The 21802-nt window shown below is 45.0% G+C and overlaps 1 protein-coding gene across 1 annotated transcript in view; it reads left to right on the forward strand.

Moving 5' to 3' along the window:
* Window positions 1-1987: 1987 nt before the first annotated feature.
* The window catches only part of PDZK1 (PDZ domain containing 1), a 30104-nt gene continuing 10289 nt past the window's right edge, over window positions 1988-21802 (forward strand). Inside the window, exons 1-4 of the mRNA XM_057721458.1 lie at window positions 1988-2063; window positions 18119-18330; window positions 19122-19368; window positions 21116-21252. Of these exons, the coding sequence (XP_057577441.1) occupies window positions 18121-18330; window positions 19122-19368; window positions 21116-21252 (594 nt within the window). The 5' untranslated portion in view covers window positions 1988-2063; window positions 18119-18120. The remainder of the gene's footprint in view (window positions 2064-18118; window positions 18331-19121; window positions 19369-21115; window positions 21253-21802) is intronic.

Consider the following 21802-nt stretch of genomic DNA (forward strand, 5'->3'; position numbering starts at 1 on the left):
CAATAGCTCATTTCTATTTAATTTTGAACCAGCACTGTCTCTGTATTTTAAGGCCTCTTCTATTTCCAGTTTGAATGCTTGTGGTTATTTATCCCATCTGGGCTGGGATGAAGGGCAAGTCTGAGTAGTCTCCTACTGAGTGTAAGCGCCACTGTGAAGGCTGTCTTTTCTTTTGATCATCCAACTTTTTTTTAATTTTAGACATTTCAAGAATAAATTCTACTGACTTGGCTCCTTAATTTAAAAATTAAGGAATTATTTAAATGCAATACAATTCACCCATTTTAGGTGTATAGTTTGGTGAAATTTGGTAATCGTAGACAATTGTGTAGGCACCCCACACTTAAGATATAGAACAATTCCCTCGCCTTCAAGTTTCCCCTTTAGGCCTTTGATTTTAAGAGGGACATTGACAAATTGGCTGGGATCCAGGGCAAGAAGTCTTGAAGTCGCGGTGTAGGCAGACCACCTGAAGGAATGAGGGGCATCCATTAGCTCCCAGAGAAAAGAAGCCTTACGGGGGATACAGCAGCCTTCAAATCGTTGAAGAGTGCTGTGTAGAATAAAGAGTAGACTTAGTGTAGCTCAGAGGGAGCCATCAGGCCTCAGGGGCAGAAGTGAGAGAGGTTTTGATTCAATATAAAAAAGTTTCTGAAAACAATATTGTAACAACCATTTACAGATGATGAAGGTAAGTGAGACAGAGTTAAAAATGAATTCCTCAGCAGAAACCGACACAGCACTGTAAAGCAACTATACTTCAATTAAAAAACAATTCCTGTAGATCAAACACTTAGGAAGTGATGGAGGCAGAATTTGAACCCAGGTGGCCTAGCTTATATCCAGATCTTTCCCTTCTGCCCTCCAGTTTGGAAGATTTACAGGAGGCTCAGGGAGCATGGTGTGAAGGGGGAGGTGACCTGAGATGAGTTAGCTGCTTAGATGTTTGTCACTGTCCACTGTTTACCCCCCTGGCTCCGGCCACACCTTAACCCCGGGGCAGCCAGGGCCCAGCAAAGACGAGGCCCTTGGAGTGTGGGTGGAGGAGGGCGAGGCTTCCCGGGCTTAGCCTGTGGTTCACTTTGCTTCACGGCCAGGAGCAATCTCTTGCCCTGATTTCCAGTGTGAGCTGAGGATCCAGGTCAATGAGAAGCCCAGCCCTGGGTCTGCCTGTGTGGATTGAGATCAGCTGCTCACGGCTGGGGCTGGGGCTGGGGCTGGGAGCTGGGGCCCGAGCACAAGACACCACCCTGCTGCCCAGGCGCCGGTCCAGGAGCTGGTGGAAGTGCCTCCACCTGCCCAGCTGGGCTTGCCTGAGAGGTTCTGAGCCTGGATGGCGAAGGCAATTGTTGGAAAATAGAAACAGAGCACCCTCAGGTGAGAGAGAGAGAAAAAAAAGAGAGGAGAGAGTATATGAGAAGAGGAAGGGAGCTGGGAAACAAGAGCAGGGGCTTTACTGGCTCAACTTCTAGGGAGCATGCAAGTAAGAACTCCAGGCATCTGGAGGAGGAGGAGGAAGGATGGGCACTTGAGGGGCTTTGCTCCATTTACTGGGGCTCCTACTGGGTGGGGCTGGCGCAGGTACTGCTCCCCAGGAAGAGCTCAGTGCTTGAGGATGCTCAGGTGATGGTCCTCAGTCCTGCCCTCAGCTTGGGGGATGGTGAAGGCTCCTGAGGCTTTGGGTGTTGCTTGGATGTGACTGAGGCATCTGCTGAGGGGAGAGAGCCGAGGAAGGCCCCTCCTCCCCGGCCGGCCTCCCTCTCACCCCTCCTCTTCTCAAGGAGGGAGCAGTGGGCCGGCCAGCAGGGTGCCTGCATCACCAGGCAGGTGGGCCAGAGCACTGGGTTTGCTGAGGGTTTTCCAGGTTTGCTCAGCTCAGGGCCCAGCCAGTTGGCAGGAAGCAGGACAGAGGTCACTTGAACTCAGACCACACGTCCCTGTTAAATACATCAGCTTTTAAATCAACCTTTGTTCAAAGTCCAGCGAGTTCCAAGACTAGAGCTCACCAGCAGAGAGAGAATTCCCCGGGTGAACCCAGCGGCTCCTCTTCCTCCAGGACCCAGGTAAGAACCGACGCAGTGTCCCTGTGACTGAAGGCACTGACCACCTGGGCCCGAAGCCCCTTCTTTCCTTTTCTTTTTCCTTTTTCTATGCAGTGGCTGGCTGTTCAGGGCAGAAGAGAGGCGGGTGGAGAAGGAGCCAGGCCACTCTGGTGGTGGTGGGGTTGAGGGGTGAGGGGTTCTTCACACTTTGAGATTCTCTCTGCTTGAGATACCCCGACCCTTGCAGGCTGGGGTCTGCTTCATAAAGGAATTGGTAAAATGATCTTCAGGAAAAGCTTTCCCAGGGTTGCATGGGGTTTGGTGTGCAGCCAAAGGGAGTGAGACAACAGACTTCACAGGTCACAGAGAGATTCCCTCTCACAGGACCTTCCCACTATACAAGGGCTTTGGGCAGTAAAGATTCTCTCCTGGAAGCAGCCCTTAAAGGGTACAACCTAACAACTTTCTCACTGGATAATGAAAACAGAAGTCTCTCCTCTTTTTTTATCACATTATAGCACTGAGAAATGATAAACCAGTGGATTTCTTGGCTGGCTGAATTTTAAAACATAGATCCCCAGGCTCTATGCTTTGGAGTGTCTAGTTTTTTGGGTCTTGTGAGGTCCTGAAAAATCTTTTTTTTTTATCTTCCGACATCCACCCAGATGATTCTTGTGGGCAGATAGGTTTCGGAAGCTCTAATAGCTTATTTCCTAAGCAGAAGTGATCAAAGGACCTAAATGTGACTGTCATCTCAGGGCTTCCCAGCTAAGGAGACTCCTGATCTGGGCTGGCTCTGCAGGAACACGCGCCTCTTTAGTTACAGTCCTTGCAACGCTGCACCCACGAGCTCTCAGTACCCTTTCCAAAAGTCACAGGGGCTCTTTGTCTCAGGCCACAGTCATCTAGTCACATGTTCTTTCCTGCAGCAAATAACTCAGGGACTTTGAGTTTGTGTATTATGACAAAGTAAATTGTTTTTATCTTTGACTCTTTTGTCTGTTCCTTGCACCATAAATTATGAAGTTGCTAGTAATGATGTCTTATGTTCATAGACCACTGGGTAGAGAGTTCTTTCTCATCTCAGGGAAAGAACGTGGAGTACAAACAACTTAAGTTTTGAGGCACTTGTTGGTGACAGACCATTAGATAAGTCGCTTCACCAGCTGGAGCCTCAATTTTATTGTCTACCGGAGACTCTCATCTTTTCCCCAAGGCTGTATTGAAAATAAACTCAGAAATATGTGTTCGAGCATAACCACAGATGTGCTTACATTTCAAATGTGTGTTTCCAAAGGCTCTGTGGAACAGTGCGGCAGCCTTGTGGTCAGCTGGGAGATCTTGTCTTTTAATCTCATTGAGCCTCTTTGCCCATCTCTCAACAGGAGTTGAGACTAGATGATCACTAATGTCCTTTTCAGCCCACCAAGTATAAAGGATCCTGGAGCTTTGAAGGCTGGCTCCTGCTTGTCATTTGGGTAGGAATCAAAATGTTACCTCCCCAGGAATGGATTTTAAATTCAGCTTCCTCGCTCCACCTCACCACCGCATCTCATGATTTGTAGCCTTTATCATCAGAAGTCATCTTGCTTACTTTTTGTCACCTTTGGCAGACATTAAGCTTCAAGAGAGCAGGGGTCTTGTCCTTTGTATTACCTGCCGAAATCCCAGCTCTTGGAACAATACCTGCCATAGAGTAGATGCTTAGCTATTCGGATAAATGGAAGTTAGGGTGACAGGGAGGGAGCTGCAAGAATACAGTCAATGTGTTGGGATAAAATTCTCTGATCAAAGTGAAGGCTGAAGAGCTCTGATACTCTCTCAGGCCCCTAAGGTCCAAGTCTGATCAAGTGGAAATGGACGTCTCTGGTCACACCTTGGTTAAATGATGTTCACGTTTGTTGTGTAGGAGTTTGATGAGAGTAGCAAGGTAGAGCTAGACATAATTTCCTCGAGATCTCAGCAACTCCTTTCCTTGGCCCTTCATGATAATCTCTTTGCCTGGTGGGTATCATGGCTAAATGGTTAAGAATTGGAAACCTGGATTCCAGAGTGGATGTATTCTTACTCTCTAAATCTCTTATTTCCTCATCGGTCAAATGGGCATAATAGAACCTAGTTCCTAATGTTATGAGGATGAGATTGGAGAAGTGCATAGTGCCTTACGCACCTTAAGTGCTACTATTCTGATGCTCTTCAGATAGCTCTATGACGGGTGTGACCCAAGGGACGGAAGGAACCCAGGCAGCGAGAAGGGGTTTTGATAAATACAGAAGTCAACTCAATGGTGGCTATGGGCTGAGATGGCTACCAGCGTCTGAGGCACCAAGCCTCACTCGACATAAACACTGGAGCTCCTCTGTAATCTATAGAATGGAGTGTAAGGAGCTTCTCAGTCTAACCTGAACTGCTTCTTACTTTGAACACACAGTAAGTCCCCAACATACAAATGAGTTCCATTCTGAGAACATGTTCGTAACTCCAATTTCTTCATAAGTCCAGCCAAGTTAGCCTAGGTACCCAACTAACATAACTGGCTATAAAGTACTGTACTGTCATACGTTTATAATACTTTTCACACAAATAATACGTACATAAAAAACAAACACAGAAAATACAGATAACATTTTTAATCTTACAGTACCTCGAAACGTACAGTAGTACAGTATAACAGCTGGCACGCAGGGGCTGGCATGCACGTTCGCATCTTTGAAAGTTCACAACTTGAAGGTTTGTATGTAGGGGACTTACTGTATACCTATTTTCTGGGCTTTCAGAACCAGTCGCCATTCCTGAACATACCTGTGCTATTCTTCTTGCCAGGGATGGCTTCCTCCTCCCGGTCTAACTATTTGAGTTCCCTAACACAGCATACCCCTCATGGTTGAGAGGATGGGGAGACGGTGGTAGGAACCCAGACTCAACTGGGTTTGAATCTAGGTTCTGTTGCTTATCCAAATAGCTATGGCAAACCAATTTACATTTTCAGGGACTTTTTTTCTTGTAAGATGGACCATTAGGATGAAATGAGAACTCATAAATGGTAACCCAGGCTGGGGCTTGGAGCTTAGAAGGAGCTCAATGAATGTGTATAACAATAACAAGCATTTTCTTTTCAGTACTTCAGCACCCATGTTTGGCAGTTGTGTCTGTAACTTTCCCCACTTTACTCCGGGCTCTGCGAGGGCAGAACAGTGTCTGATCTGGGTTGAGCCTCGGTATCTGCCTCACAGTAGGCACTAAACGTTAGTTATTGAGGATATAAATGACACTTGAGGCTGGAGTGATTCCTTCAGACTGTGGTGGTCAGGAAAGGATTTGTATATAACCTAAAATTTGAACTGAGCCTTGAATGTGGATAGGTCTTGAATTCATTCATTTGGAAAAAATGTTTACTTAGGACCTACTTGAATAAGTAATGGTGGGGGGTGGGGGGTAGGTATTTCAGGCAGAGCATGCGGTGTGAGCAAAGGGCAGGCTGGGTGTGGGTGAGCACACACGGGCCAGTTTGGTGTCGCTGAGGAGCAGAGGGGGATGAAGGCGGGTTGGGTTATGCTGAGCCTCAAAGCCTGAGCAGGGAGTCTGGACTTTTGGTTCTTGAATGTTATTTGTAGAGACTAATATGTTGAGAGTAAGATCAGGAAGTTTGTCTTGAGGCCGTGGCTGGGAGAGCCTGGAGGCTGGAGGACTCTGATACATAGGAAAAAAAGCCAGGGCGCAGAAATGCAAGTCCAAAGGGTCTTGTAAAACAAGATACCAGTTTCGGGAGATGCTCTTGTTCCAGCTGACCCCCAGGCTAGTTTGGCTATTTTCAGATACCAGTTCTATCAGCAGCACAAAGGTATCCTTTCTCCAAGGGCATCTCTGTTTCCACATCATATTAACTCTCTCTCCCAACTTGCAGAATTCTTAGATAAGCAAATAGAATGGGGAAGGCCTTGAACTCCAACCAAGAGTCCTGCCATATAGGACAAAGTATCGTTTGTTCATGATGGGTGGGTAGGGGTGAGCGGCATTTAGTACCAAATGAACTTTGAGATAAGCAGATTCAATTTCTTATCATAAATGGGCCTGTGATCACCCTTCTCCATTGGAATGCATTTCATTAATTTTTCATACTTGAAATCTAGGCTGCCTAAGACCAAACAGTAAGCATTGGAAGTATAGTTAGCAAAAATGTATTTTGGGGCCCCACTTATTTTCCTATTTTTGGTGCTAATCATTTAAAATTAATAAACTTGAGTGTTTGAATTTCCACACCTCTTGCTTTTCAAAGAAGGAATCCAGGTGGCTTAAATATAATCTGCAGCAAAGATATTGGATCTGCTTTAGGTAAAATATTTTTGAAGAAGGTTGAAATTGAATTGCCTTTATCTTCTCCTTGCTGTCAATACCAGCTGAGATACAATAGGATTTCTTTTATGCTGTTGGGAGAAACTGTGTCCCAAGCCTCTGAGGCAGGCTTTGAAAGAAGGCAGACATGCCTGGCCCAGGGCAGGAGGCCCTTGACCAGGGCTAGAGGCTGGAGGGAATTCTCTGCCCAGGGTGCAGTTGCTGACTTAACATCACCAGTCTCCACCAGTTGTTTTTTCAACAAAAGTCTAGTGATTTCTTTATCTTATTCATTACACGGATGCATGTAAATGCTGAAGAGGCAGCATTTCTCACAAGGGCGTGATGTGCAGATACGCCTGGTCAAACTTCCTGGGAATGTTACTTTCTCCTTGCTGAAGCTCAAAGTGACCAACGTGGAGTTTAGTGCAAAGTGAGTAACATTCAAGTTGAATGTTACGGGAGAGTTCCTGCCCTCTCTTCCCCTCATGCCTCAATGAAACAATTTACTCTATGGTTCCATTCTAGGTTATATAAATATCCTTCCCCAGTTGCAGTAACTAGGATTAAACATTATTCCCCACTCTCTTGCTAAGTTTTCGCTGTTTAGTTTTTCATGGCTCGGGTGTTGGTTACATAAGTGCCTTGTGAGGAGACGCTATGTTTTCTTGTTTGTTTGTTTGTTTATTTATTTATTGACTGTGTCGGGATCTTCCTTGAGGCATGTGGAATCTTTCATTGTGGCCTGCGGGCTTCTCTCTAGTTGTGGCGTGCGGGTTTTCTCTTCTCTAGTTGCGGCACACAGGCTCCAGGGCGGGTGGGCTCTGTAGTTTGCAGCATGCAGCCTTTCCAGTTGAGGCGCACAAGCTCTGTAGTTGTGGCACGAGGGCTTAGTTGCCCCATGGCACGTGGGATCTTAGTTCCCCAGCCAGGGATTGAACCCTCAGTCCCCTGCACTGCAAGGCAGATTCCTTATCGCTGGACCAGCGGGAGAGTCCCGAGGCTATATTTTCTTTGTGGTCTGATACTGACTGCACCATTGATTCCTAACTATTAGATAAGATGGTGGTGGGTCCAGAGTACTTGAGACTAATGGTTGTTGTTTACCATATTTATAGAATGATCCTACTACATCCTGGATTTTGGGAGACAGGCAAAGAAGACAGCATTGGAGCGTTTTCTTTCCTGACGGTAGTCATTGCACCTGGCTGTCACTGATGACAGCCCCCTCTGAATTTCCCTCTCCAAGAAGAATGCTGTTTATCCCACATCCTTTCTCTAATCTTTTGGAAATCCAGTGACGTTGTCTGGTGAGAGAACTTGTTCACTAGTCACTCCATGGTGACTGTGATCCCATCCATACAACCATGTATCAGGTGATGCCTCCCTTACTCCATCTTCTCTTATCTGTTCCCTGGGTCTCTTGGCTGGTGTATCTTGTACTCACATCTGTTAGAGCTCATCTGCTCTGTGTGTTGAGACTCTCTGGCCAGTTTAGTTCTGTAAAATCTCCCCGGAATCTTATACCTCCTTGATATCTGGCATTTGGTTCCATTTTTGTAATTCCTTAGCTTTTAGACTTACATAATACTTCTGGGTTTAGGGAAATCTGAGTTCATTATTTGAGCTTGATTTCATGGGGAACAAAATCTTCAGCCTGGAGTTTTTAGCAGCGAAAACTAACTTTGCAGAGGTGGTCCAGAGTGAGGAGATAGAGAATCCTTGACCTGACAATCAAGATGCCTCTCTGTTCCTATTCCATCGCTCAATCTCTTGTCTGCTTCAAAAGGAACATCAGGAACACTGCTCACACGTCCTCACAGGACATGGGATTCCCACTGACCCACGACTCCCACCAGAGAGCAGAGAAGATGGCGTGCCTGGAGTGGCTTCTTTGCTCCAGATACGATGCTTAGATTGCTTTACACAATCCATCTTCAGTAATCTTTGCCGGGTTCATATGCATTTCTTGTTTTCGGTGTGTTTCTATTTCCAGCTCAAAATTAAGGAAGTCATACATGTTCTCACAGCTAGCAAGTGGTGACACCAGAAATAAAAAGTGAGTTTGGCTTTAAAACTCTTGTTCTTTCTAATGTCCTTTACCCAGACTAGAATGCCGAGGGAAGACGGAAATAAAAATACAAACTGTCTTCACATCAGCCACATACCTACATGGCCAGTTTAGACTTTTCGATACTGGAAACTACTCTGTTCTAAACTCACTTAAGATGACTTTTCCTGTGTTAACTCCTTAATTTTCAAAACTGCTCCCTCAGCCCCTTCTTCTTCCCTCTCCCCATTCATCCTGCCCAGCCAGTCCCTGGAACACTTCATCTTTCCAAGGGGACCCTTGCGGCTTCTCTTCCTCGCAATTCATACCTGCCCCACAGTCTCACATTCCAGTGAGCTCTGGGCTCCTTGTATACATAGAAACCCTCACCTCCTAGCCTTCTGTTTTTAAACATGTCATGCTCCAACTTGGGGTACAAGTTACCACTTTCTCCTTCTATTCTTGACGTACATTATGGTGAGAAAAAACCCACGAGAAGCCCTGCTGATTGGTCTGCTATAAATTCATGAGATCTATTTATCTGCCTAATGAAAAAATATTTAGCCTAAGTTGTTTCTTAGAAAATTGTATTCAGTGTTGACTCATAGTGAAACAATGTTTTGGCTTTGGATAGCCTTTTTGCCAGGGTTATAACCTGCCAGCCCAGGGGTTCAATTCTGTTCACTTTACATGAAGTTTCTTAAAACTTTGAAATAACTGCCAGCTTTTACAAATGGGGACATTTCGCATAAATCTAGACCTCCAGGTTCTCTTGGGAAATTGGAAGGTCCGGCACACTGGGCTCTAATTTCCTCATGGCAGCTGTCTTTTGGTGGTAAATACGGCTAACCCACAATCCTCTCCTGGCCACCTTCACGGATTTCTCAGTTTGAGAGCAGTGGATACTTCGGTCCATAGTCTCAAAGCCCGTCATTTGTCTCAGTAAGTTGACCTTCTTTTCCTCTTTATCTCATTTTTTTCTCCTTCTCTCCTGCTTCACTAGAGGTATTCCATCTCATCAAGGCCAAACCCATTTTCTGTGCTCTCCATATCGTCCCTTGATATACAAACATTAAAAATAAAACCATCCACCAACGCTACTTTCCCCTTGAGCTGCTGTCCCAACTCTCCCATTTTTCTGTTTCAAGATGCACCTGTATGCGTTGCCTCTGTTATTTACTAGTATTCACTTGCTTCTTGATCCCTTCTCTGTCCTGAACTTCCATTTTCTAAACTTAGTGGCATTTTCTGTTTTACCTCTTAGCATCATTTTGCGTTATCAGTTGTCTTGAAAATCTTTGAGTTTGGACTGTAAAATCTTGGCCTTCTGATTATTCCTTCTCAGGATCATCTTCTTGTTACCTAGATATCAGTGTCACCCAAGGATTTATCCTAGGCTCCCTTTCATGTTCTCATTCCTGGGCATCACCTAGCACTGCTGTGAGGACTCTAGTCCATCATCTCCTGAGCTCCAGGCCCACACTTCTGTTTACCTGCAGGATGTTCTGCCCAGTCCTCTCAATTAAAACCATCTCAAGCTGACTTTGGCATCTCATTCCTCATGACCACACTGTCTTTTAATGGTACAACTTTTATGCGAGTCACCAAGGCATGAACTTGTGGGGTTTTTTTTTTTTGGTTTTTATTTGAATTCTTCCTTTCTAGCACCCAGCCCAAGTGGGCAGCATTACGTGGAGGATATATTAGTCTCCTAGCTGCCATAACAGAATACCACATAACGGAATCCCATGTGGCTTAAACAAATTTATTTCTTCATAGTTCTAGAGACTAGAAGTCCAAGATCAAGGTGCCAGCAGGCTTGGTTTCTCCTGAGGCCTCTGTCCTTGGTTTGCAGATGCCAGCCTTCTTACTGTGTCTTCACATGGCCTTTTCTGTGTGCCTGCACTTCTGTGTCTTCTTATAAAGATGCCAGGCCCCACCTTTATGACCTTATTTGATCTTAATTATCTCTTTATAAGGCTCTATCTCCAAATAGAGTCATAAGGCTTCAACATATGAATTTTAGGAGGGACACAGCTGAGTCCATATAGAAGCGGAGTCTAGGGCTTGAAGCAGGAGAGCTATCAAGGTTGGTTAGCAGAAAAAACTGAGCAAGGGTAATAAATCCAGGGAAAGTATACAACTAATGGGGAAGCAGACAGAACAAGAAGATGAGCACAATTAGTGTATTCTGTCAACTCAGAGCTGAGAGGAACAAAAAGCACAGCTGTGTTCACACGGTGGTGACCTCAGAAGACTGAATTGTGCATGAGTCACTCAGTGCAACAGACGCCTCTTGAACCCACGACAAAACTTTGCGCAAGTGAGGTAAGTGGTAATTAGGGAGAGTGACTGGGACCTGTGTGTCTCCTGGACACTAGCCACGGTCAGTGTAAATAAATATGCTGGACATCTGTGTTGTTGCACCTGTCCTGTCTGAGGCCATCTCTGCATGGAGAAATCTGAGAGGACAGGATTGAAGAGATAATACCATGTGTCACTCAGTCCTCTCTGTAGTTCCTCCACCCTGTCACTCCATTCTATTCTCATGGCTACCGTGCTGGGTCAGGCCTTCGTTGCATGTTATTATTATAACAGCCTCTTACCTGGCTTACCTCCAGTGTGTCTTTGCTTCAGGCCGCCCCTCCTACCACTCTTGGAGCCCAACTCTGATCCTGTCATTCCTCTGCTTAGAAGCCTTGTGTGGTCCCTGCTGACCGCCAAACTAAGGCCAGATCCCTTGAGCTGGTATTCAAGGCCTTGTCACCCATGACAAAAGGACATGTTGGCTGTTTCTCAGTTACGTTGGGTTTTAGCTCTTCTTTGACCATAGCCAAGAACTTTCCCACTTCCACGCGTGAGGCCCACACTATTCTTTGTGTCTAGAATGTTCTCTTCCTACTTCTGTACCTGTTGAAACCTTATCCATCTGTTTCAATGTCTAAATCCAATCCTACCTAATTTGTGAAGCTTTCCTTAATTTGTCACATGTTGTAAGTCTTATGACGTTTACACTCTGCTCATAGTGATAGCTGCTTTTATGCTAAAACGTTTCCTTCACCCCTATTTAACTATGAAGTCCTTGAGGATAGAGGTATTGTTTTACTTTATTCCATCAACCACTTAACAGTGTTTTGCGTATAAGTGTGAGGCAAATATTTGTGGCGTGGACAAACAAAATCACATTTGCGGTAATATGGCTTCCTGATGTTCAGTAAAATTTCGAGGGGCCTGTGTTCATGATCCCAAACAAGCTGTGCTAATTGGAGAATCTAATTGTTTGGCCTCAGACAGGAATGGAGCTCGGGTTTCCACCTAAGAGGTGATGGAGGAGAAATGGCCTCCGCTCTTAAGGTGCTTAGGGGAGGGCCCCCTCAGACTTAATTCCTAGGACAAAGAGCCCTTGGAAGCTGTTAAAGGTTGTTTCATCTGCTGGATTCTTTTTTGCCCGGCTCAGAACTAGAACGTGGGGAGGGAGACAGAGGCACAGCCTTTAGGTTGCCACACACTCCTGTGCTGTTGGCCAGGCAGGACGGGGCAGAGCGGGATCCCGAGGGCCTCTCCTAACCAGGCTGCCACCTTGGTTTCTCAAGTTGAGTAAAGGTGAGTTCAGGGTAGCTGTTAATAGTTCACCCAACCTTGACATTCTCCTCTGACCCATGAGGGTGTTAGCCCAAGACCGAGGGGAGAGAAAGGGAGCTGGAAGCAGCAAAGGGTGGTTTTGAGCACTAGTTTCTTAAGTGCATGGCGATTCTAAAAATGCTTATGTTTAGGTTTCAAGCCTGGATTGAGTCAGTTAAAAATCTCTGCAGGTGATACTGAGGGCCAGCTAGGATTGAGATTAAATTTGTAAGGTGATTGTGAGAATTAAATGAGATAATGTGGCATGCCAGACATGTGGTGAGTTTTTGGTTTTTTTTTTTTTTAATATTTATTTATTTGGTTGTGCTGGGTCTCAGTTGTGGCAGGCGGGCTCCTTAGTTGCAGTGTGCATGCAGGATCTAGTTTCCTGACCAGGGACAGAAGCCCGGGCCCTCTGCATTGGGAGTGTGGTGTCTTATCCACTGCACCACCAGGGAAGTCCCACATGGTGGGTTTTTAAGCAGTCATGTGATTTATTCTCACTGGCATCACCTGATGGTCTATGGATTTCCAGTGTCAACTAAGTAGGTGTGTTCTGTCAGATGAAACAGCTGCTGCCTTTGGGTAGACAGCAACCAGGACTGAGGAGATGAATGAAGATCCTCTAATTCTTGCTGACTTCACTTTTCCAGGAGCTGTCTTTTCCTTTCTCAGAAAAATGTGCTTTTCCCTGGCTTGTGTTTTAGCTGATCTATAGCAATTTCAGGATTCCTTTACAAAATGATACCTGGAAGCTTACAGGAGTTAGACAAATAACTCTGCTTTAGAGCAGGAAATAATTTGGAGAACCTCGTGTTCCCTTTTGTGTTGGGAGATCCTTTGTGTTCTTGTCAGGTGCCCATTGACTTTGAGACTCGCAAATATTTCTCAGGAGATCATGGATTTTTGAAGAGCTAAGCGGCTTACAGATCCCCTCACTCCTAGTCCTCCCCAGTCTAGTCCTCCCCTGCACTGGGGGGCGGGGGGTGGGCCTTAGGAGGTTTCACAGCTGCCCATGGTACTTTTTCTTTTTCTTTATTTCTTGGCTGCATTGGGTCTTTGTTGCCGCACAAGGGCTTTTTCTAGTTGTGGTGATCGGGGGCTACTCTTTGTTGCAGTGTGCGGGCTTCTCAGTGTGGTGGTTTCTCCTGTTGCAGAGCATGGGCTCTAGGCACGTGGGCTCAGTAGTTGCAACATGTGGGCTCAGTAGTTGTGGTGCACGGGCCACCGCATGTGGGATTTTCCTGGACCAGGGCTTGGACCCATGTCCCCTGCATTGGCAAGTGGATTCTTTTTCTTTTTTTTTTTTTAAAGATTTACTTTATTATTTATTTATTTATTTCATTTTTGCCTGCATTGGGTCTTCATTGCTGCACGCGGGCTTGTGGTGAGCGGGGGCTACTCTTCGTTGTGCTGCATGGGTTTCTCATTGGGGTGGCTTCTCTTGTTGCAGAGCATGGGCTCTAGGCACATGGGCTTCAGTAGTTGCAGCATGCAGGCTCTAGAGCGCAGGCTCAGTAGACATGGCGCACGGGCTTAGTTGCTCCGCGGCATGTGGGATCTTCCTGGGTCAGGGCTCAAACCCGTGTCCCTGCATTGGCAGGCGGATTCTTAAGCACTGCACCACCAGGGAAATCCCCTGCCCATGGTATTTTTTAATTGGATATTTCCACTTATAGCAACTGTTGTGGAACAGAGGACTTTTTGACATGTCAGGTGACAAGGCAGGCATGCTTCACTACAAGTCCTGCTGATGTGGGGATCAACTGAAATGGAGTCTCACTCTTTCCCCAACTAGCCCTGCTGAGGACGGTCCTGCAGGTTCTAGCCCCAAACACACAAACTGAGAGGGAAATGAGGCTTCCTCTTAGCCTTGGCCAACTAAGCTGAACCCTTCTGGCTGTTTGAGTCTCACTTTTGTGGTTGTGACCCTCTTAGCTCCTGCTCAGACTTGTGGCTCCGTGCAGCACTGCTGGGGGTTGGTGGGTGTTGACTCAGATCGTGTATGGGCCATGGTGATGGCTGCCTGGAGCCGGGAGACCTTGGCTACCTTGGCCTTGGAAGGGTCCCCTGGGTCCCACCAGCTATTTCTCTCCTGTGGAAAATAGCCCAGTGGCTTCAGTTCTTTCTTCTCTGGCCACATTCACAGGTCCTACCTGCTCTTCTCTGTGGTCATTATCTAGCCTTCCTGACTTCCAAAATGTACCTACTTTTTCTTCTTGACCATGGACATATTATTCCCTTTTCTGGTAGCAATAATATAATCCTTTTAGAAGAAGATGGGGTCTAAAGGTACGATTAATAATTAAGTTTGATTAAAAAAAAATCTCTTTGGCTCTCACCCGAGTCCTTCCTGTCCACCAGCCAGCACTTTGTTCTCCTTCCCACAGACAAGCAACTTTATTGCCAAAAATTGACTTTTCCCCCCAGAGCTCAGAAATGGTTAGAGCTTTCTTTCATTTCCAGTATTTTATTTTGGCTATTTGAACTGGGGAATAAAGCCCGCTGAGGGTTCGATGGACTCCAGCTTCAGATGATTGCTGATATGATATTATAGAAATCCACAGACCTTCACCAACTGCATGTCTATCTTTCATAGGGATCTGACCTCTGGATTCTCAGGAAGCAGAAGATAGGGGTGGGGGCTGAAGAAACAGGAAAAAGTATCCTTTTTTTTTTTTAAATTATTACCTTTACTTATTTTTAATTTTTAAAAATTGGGGTACAGTTGATTTACACTATTATATTAGTTTCAGGTGTACAACATAGTGATTCAAAGTTTTTATGGACTATACTCCATTTAAAGTTATTATAAAATATTGGCTATATTCCCTGTACTGTACAATATATCCTTGTAGCTTATTTATTTTATATATAGTAGTTTGTACTTCTTAATCCCCTACCCCTATTTTGCCCATCCATCCTTCCCTCTCACCACTGGTAACTGCTAGTTTGTTCTGTGTATCTGTGAGTCTATTGTAAACAAACAAACAATTCGCTTGTTTTATTTTTTTAGATACCACATATAAGTGATAATATATTGTATTTGTCTCTCTCTGACTTATTTCACTAAGCATAGTACCCTCCAGATCCATCCATTGTTGCAAATGGCCAAATTTCATTCTTTTTTATGGCTGTATAGTGTTCCATTGCATATATATATTTATATATATATACCACATCTTCTTTATCCATTCATCTATTGATGGACACTTGGGTTGCTTCCATATCTTGGCTATTGTAAATAAATGCTACTATGAACATTGGGGTATATATCTTTTCAAATTAGTATTTTCTTTGGATGTATACCCAGGAGTGGAGTTGCTGGATCATATGATAGTTCCATTTTTAATTTTTGGGGGAACCTCCATACTGTTTCCCATAGTGGCTGCACACATTTACGTTCCCATCAAGTGTACGAGGGTTCCCTTTACTCCGTATCCTCCTCAACATTTGTTAATTGTGGTCTTTCTGATGATAGCCATTCTGACAAGTGTGAGGTGATAGGTCACTGTGGTTTTGATTTGCAAGAAAAGGAGGAAGAAACAGGAAACAGTATCCTTAAATACAAAGATCCTTCCTAGTTAGGCCCTGTGTTCCAGAGTCCCAGGCATCCTCATTGTGGAGCAGTAACAGAGTCTTACTAAAGTGACAGAAGCCAGCCCTGATTTAGGGGCCAGTGTAACACCAGGATGCGAACTAGACCTAGAACTGGAGCTGGACCATTAGTTACTATGTTTCCATCAAGAGAAGAGGCTGTTATTTTGAATAATTATAAGGACATGTTTTGAATTTTGTAGGATTTAGATAATGTTTCTGTATAATTACCTCTAAATTTCAGAGGGCTTTTGTTTTTTTTTTTTCCTTCAAGGCTTTTCAGGACTATGAAATTGAGAGCTGATAGGGATCTAGGGGTAAGTTGGACACAGATGTGGATTCCAGTTGGAAAACGGAACTGATGCTTGCAGGCTGGATGATCAACAGAAAGAAAAGTCAAGGGTCAGAGTCAGAGGGGCCACACACAGGTGCCTGCATGTGAGGAAGCCCTACTCTGGTGCTACCCTCTTTCCCCCTAACTCCCTGCTTTCCCCCTTTCCTCCCAAAGCCACATCTTCCTGGAGGTTGGTCATGATAAGGCAGAGCTGCAGTGCTCTCCCAGGTGTGGGTGGCGACAGTGGTGATTGTGGCTTCACTTTTGTCTGCCCTTGATCCTCAGTGGGGTGGGCTCAGGCCTGGGGCCCTCATAAGAGATCACTTGAAACATTGTCTATTTTTTTATTTTTAAAAATTTTTGTTGGAGTATAGTTGATTTACAATGTTGTGTTAGCTTCACGTGTACAGCAAAGTGAATCAGCTTTACATACGCATATATCCACTATTTTTTTTTTAGATTCTTTTTCCATATAGGCCATTACAGAATATTGAGTAGAGTTCCCTGTGCTATACAGTAGGTCCTTATTAGTTATCTATTTTATATATAGTAGTGTGGAAATAGTGTCTATTTATTTCTTCTTTTCTTGGCTGCATAGACATTCATGCCCCTGATGGCTTGGCTGCCAGACTGTGCTTAGACCAAGTGCAATAGCCAAGGGATCGGGCCGTGGGAGGCTTTCCGCCCCATGTGTACTGTATGTCTCTGTGGGCATGGAGGTCAGAGATGGCCATCTTGAATCACTGTGGCGTGGCTTCTAGGGAGCCTGGAGCACTTTGTTGTCTCTCCCCCACCCTCCACCCCCAAGCCCTGCACAGACATCTGCTCCTGTCCCTCCAGGAGAGACGGATGGTTTATTCTGAGTTACTGGTGGGGAACTGTGATGAGGGGAACATGAGGGCTTGCCCTGCAGGCAGTTTAATCATCAGAGTCTAGCCTTCTGCTCTTGGGCTTCTGCTTTAAACCAGCAGTTCTAGCCTCTATTCTCAATAAAAAAAATGCTTAAGCCAGGAGGGGTTGGGGACCCTCAGCAGGAATCCTTTTTTTTAAATTTTCTTGAAGTATAGTTTATTTACAATGTTGTGTTAATTTCTGCTGTCCAGCAAAGTGATTCAATTACACACATATATGCATATATTCTTTTTTATAGTCTTTTCCATTATGGTTTATCACAGGGTAGTGAATGTATTTCCCTGTGCCTGGTGGGAATCTCACCCTTAATGACTGGATGCCAGGACCCCAAGCTGTTTGTTTTCACACTTCTCCTTTCCTCCCTCTGTGGCCCAGGACCTTGTTCCTGCAATGGCGTGAAAGGAGGGGCAGGATGGGTGGAAACAGAAGGGGCTTTAAGAGGGAGAAATCTGACCTTGTTGCAGGAATCCTCTCTCCGTCAAGCGTTCCTACTCTGTTCTGACTAGAACTTCAGGGTCCTAGAAACCACTTTTCTGTTTCCAGTGTCTCAGGTCAGCTCTGAGGCCTGACTTCTCTGATTTTTAATTGTTTGAAGTCTTCCCTATCCTGTCCCCTCTCACCACGCCTACTAATTCTTCAGGTCTTGGAAAGGTCATGTCTCCAGGAAGCCATGCTTCATTCTTCGCCATTCCCTACTCCCAAGACACTCTGTTATATCCTGCCTTATCACTCTGTCCTTCCCTAGTAGATCATTCACCACATGTTTCTGTAAAAATATGTTCTCCCTGATGTGAGAGGCAAAGTATAGGTCTGTCTTGTCCACAGATTCATCTTCAATGCCTAGAACTTGGCAAGCTTTTCAAATATTTAAAGGAAAGTGGACTTGGATTTTCTTAAAATTTTTAGGTAATATATCTGGAACTAATTTCTTTTGGTCAGGGGATAAAGAGGAATTTGGTTTTGGAGCTGTTGAAATTGAAGCATCTGTGTCCAGTACCTAGCCAAATACATGGGTCTGAAATTCAAGTGAAAGGTCATCTTTGGGAAGAAATAGATTTGGAAATCACTAGCAAGTTCTGGAAGGTGGCTTCCTATACCCCAAATGTTGCTACCTGAACAATCTAGATTTGGTGTGATTAGAAGAATTGAGGTATAGGGGATGGAGGACAGATTTCTCATCCCAGCTAGATGTTCTTTTTCGTGGATTTCCCCATTTGATTTTCATCACAGAAATGGCCTCCACCTTCAGTCCCCGAGAATGTAAGCTGTCTAAACAAGAAGGGCAAAGCTATGGCTTCTTCTTGCGCATTGAGAAGGACACCGATGGCCACCTGATCAGGTTGGTTGAGAAGGGCAGCCCAGCAGAGAAGGCAGGTCTCCAGGATGGAGACAGAGTTCTTAGGATCAATGGCACCTTTGTGGACAAGAAAGAGCATACGCAGGTAAATGGGACATTTGGGGTTCTTCTTCTTCTAGGATCTCTTCAGCCCCCACATCTCTGCTGACTTTAGTTTTGGGGGTCAGTGGAGCTTTCCTGGCTGCCACTGGCGAGGCAGCACACCTTTATGACTATACGCTGCTGGCTAATCAAGTCTCCTATGATTAATCAAGGACTGTAAACATTCTTCCTAGATTTGAATAGTATCAGGTCTAATATGCATTGCATATTTGCTACATGAAAGGAACTATACTAGGCAATTTCACATTCACTGTTTTGTCAAATCCTCACCACAACCCATGAGGTTCATATAACCCTTTCGCAGATGAGGAAGTGGGAGGCTCAGATACCTTAGCTTGCTAATGTGCTCATGCAGTGAACATATGGGAGGGTCTGCTCTTACCTCAATTCTGTCTGCCTCTAAGTGGGTGCTCTTTTCACTGTACTAGGCTGTTTCCACAGACCCAGGAGGTCCTGTTGTGCTCTAGGGCAGCACTCATCCCTGGAAAGGACCAGTCCTAGTAAACGTCCCCTTGGCTGGGGGTGGGCTACACTCTGATTCCATCAGTGCTAGAGGCCCAGCCTAATCCGTACCTGGATCTCAGGAGGGCCTGGGTGGAGATGGCTGCACGATCTGCTCTCTATTCGGATGTCAAGGGTCAACTAACAGACGCTCCAGAGCTAGATAATGAGCCAGGTGGTGACCACTGCCCCACCCCATGCCCAGCCCCCCTACCCTGGCGGTCGATAGAGGGCTCTTGGTTAAAGTCAGTCTTTTCTCTTTCTTCCTCCTAGGTTGTGGATCTTGTCAGAAAAAGTGGGAATTCAGTGACTTTACTAGTTCTGGATGGGGATTCCTATGAGAAAGCTATGAAAAAACAAGTAGACTTGAATGAGTTGGGTCAAAGTCAGGAGTCGAGTTTGAACGCTAAGAAGCTGCCGTCTATGATGAATGGAGAAGCACAGACGTGGACGCAGCCACGGCTCTGCTACCTGGTGAAGGAGGGGAGTAGCTATGGCTTCTCTCTGAAAACTGTCCAAGGTGAGCTTGAGGGTGGGGCGGGGACAACCAGCTTTCCAGAAGAAAGATACTTTTATCTGTTAATGACTCCTTTGACTAATTTTCAGTTGCTATGGAGATTCAGCAGCAGCCTCTCTCTCCCTTTGCCTCCCTCTCTCCCTTTGCCTCCTTGGCCTTTCCCTTGCTTTGTGCAGTTGTGCAAAGAGGGACCAGGGCGCTGGACAGCAGCACGGTGGGGGGCGGGGGTACACTGGGCACGCCTGTGCCCCCGTGTTTGTCAGGCTGAGCCTTTGAGGCCAGAGGGTTAGAGGGTTGATGCTCTGTGGGTAAAGAAGGAGGGGAGAGTGGAGAATAAGAGGCAAGAAAGAGGAGGTTCTCCATGAGAGCTACTTTTGAATTAGAGTGAGAGTTCTTTTCATCTCTCAGAGTGCCTAGTGGTCACTTATTCAAAAAATTCTTGAGTACCTATTTATGTATCAGCCACAGATATAGTTGCTGGGGACACTGCAAAAATCCCCACCCTCCTGTGGCATTTAAACAGTACCCTCAGCTGTGGCCAAGCTCTGAGGTGCCTCCCTGACCTCTAGCTGAGAGATACAGTGATCTGAGAAACCCCAACCAACAGAAAGTACTAGCAGTTCAGTTTCTAGAATTTTAGGGCTGCAGGCTGACACATGCTTAGTTGACCACGGTTTTCTAATGGTTTCACTGGATTTGAGGTTGGAACCATAGCTGTGTTAGCCTTTTGGTTCCACCTCTGGTGTTGCTCCTTCCCTGTTCTTTCTGGTACTGGAGAGGCAATGATGGTGGGTCATAATTTGGTAAGTGAGAAAGAGAAGACCAATAGTAAACATCAAATAGTTTCCAAGGCTTCTTTAATGTGTAGCAAGAGAAATAAACTGGCTATAAGAGGTATTTCTCAAGCTTGTCAGTTATTAAAACACAGTGAGTAGATGGTGCAGGGAAGCTTGGCATTTCTCAGAGGTTTGTTATCAGTAAGATGGTGAAAAAAAAAAAAAGGAAAGAAAGAAATTGTAATTCAGATTGTATTTGTTTGGCCTTTGTGTAATGTCCATGGTGAATGGTTTAGGTTAGCTTTATGAGGAAAATGTTTTCTTTATGACCAGCATATAACAAGGTAACAGGAGAAATGTTAAGTATTTAAGCAAGCAGAGTTTAAATTACTGTTATTCTTTACAAATGGTTTATGCCTACAAATGGTTTCTGCCTAGGCTGAAATATTAGTATCTGGAAAGAATTGACAGCATATCTTTAAGAAGCACCTAAATCACAGCACCTACTCATCCAGACTGACTGAATGTGTGTATGCTTTCCTCTCTTGTGCCTCTGCCCTCTTTAGCCTGCACCAGGGAGATTTATTCACTCCACTGGGATGTGGTGGTTGGTGATAGCATTAATTAAAGAGGACAGAATGGAGCAGATGCCTTCTAATTCTACAAATGCAGAGAAGGGAAGTATGACATGGTGATGTTCAAGAGGCCAGTGCCACCTGAGATTCCTTCTTTGCATTTAGTTGGGCTCAGAAATTCTATTCAAGTCAACAAAAACCACCTGAGTATTGGCTGTGTCAAGCTTGTGTTATGGGGTCTTACTGTCATTCTAGATCAGAAGCCAACAGAAGCTAACTCTATTTGAGTTAGCCCTAAAACGTGAAGTTCTAACTTTATATTATTGGGAGAAAACCCTTTGCTGCGGGACTTTCTGTGTAATGGAGTTGTGATGTTTGTCCGCCCCTGCCCTCTTTCAGGTCAAAAGGGAGTGTACCTGACTGATATAAAACCTCAGGGTGTGGCTATGAAATCTGGAGTCCTGGCTGATGATCACTTGATTGAAGTGAACGGAGAGAATGTAGAGGATGCCAGCCACGAGGAGGTGGTTGAAAAGGTATATCCCAAAGGAGTACTTTTCTTACCTTATCTTTCACTCTACTCTCATTGCAAGTGACAGGAAGACAGGAACGGCAGTTTACGATGGGAGGACTATAATAATGGGAAGCTCACCCTTTGTATTAAGAGCAAATAGATTCACTAGTGGTGTAAGCAGTGTTGACAGAGGGTTTTGGAATAAGGCCTTGCCTGGTTTCATGTTGTCTTGAAGAGAAGTGTTCTAAAGAACCGCTAATTTTATTTTTTCGATCTTATTTGTAACTGATTGGAATTCCCCTCTAAATTTATAATAAATTCAATGTTGAGCCAATGTTACTAAAATGTTTTAATACAAGCTGGAAGATAACCAATGTGGTGATGAATACCAAGCCACACGTGCGGAGGACCTGAAGACCTGTTATACCCCGAATCTTGTATCTCAGCATGGTTCCATGACACATGAGAAACACGTGGAGGGTTCCCTTTCGGGTCACATGGAACCTTGAAAATCGACCAACTTTATCTTCTTGGTAGAAGGATCTTTCAAAGTAGAACTTTACTTTCTTTTC

This window comes from Hippopotamus amphibius, chromosome 1 (genome assembly GCF_030028045.1).
Source record: "Hippopotamus amphibius kiboko isolate mHipAmp2 chromosome 1, mHipAmp2.hap2, whole genome shotgun sequence".
Lineage (NCBI taxonomy): Eukaryota > Metazoa > Chordata > Mammalia > Artiodactyla > Hippopotamidae > Hippopotamus > Hippopotamus amphibius.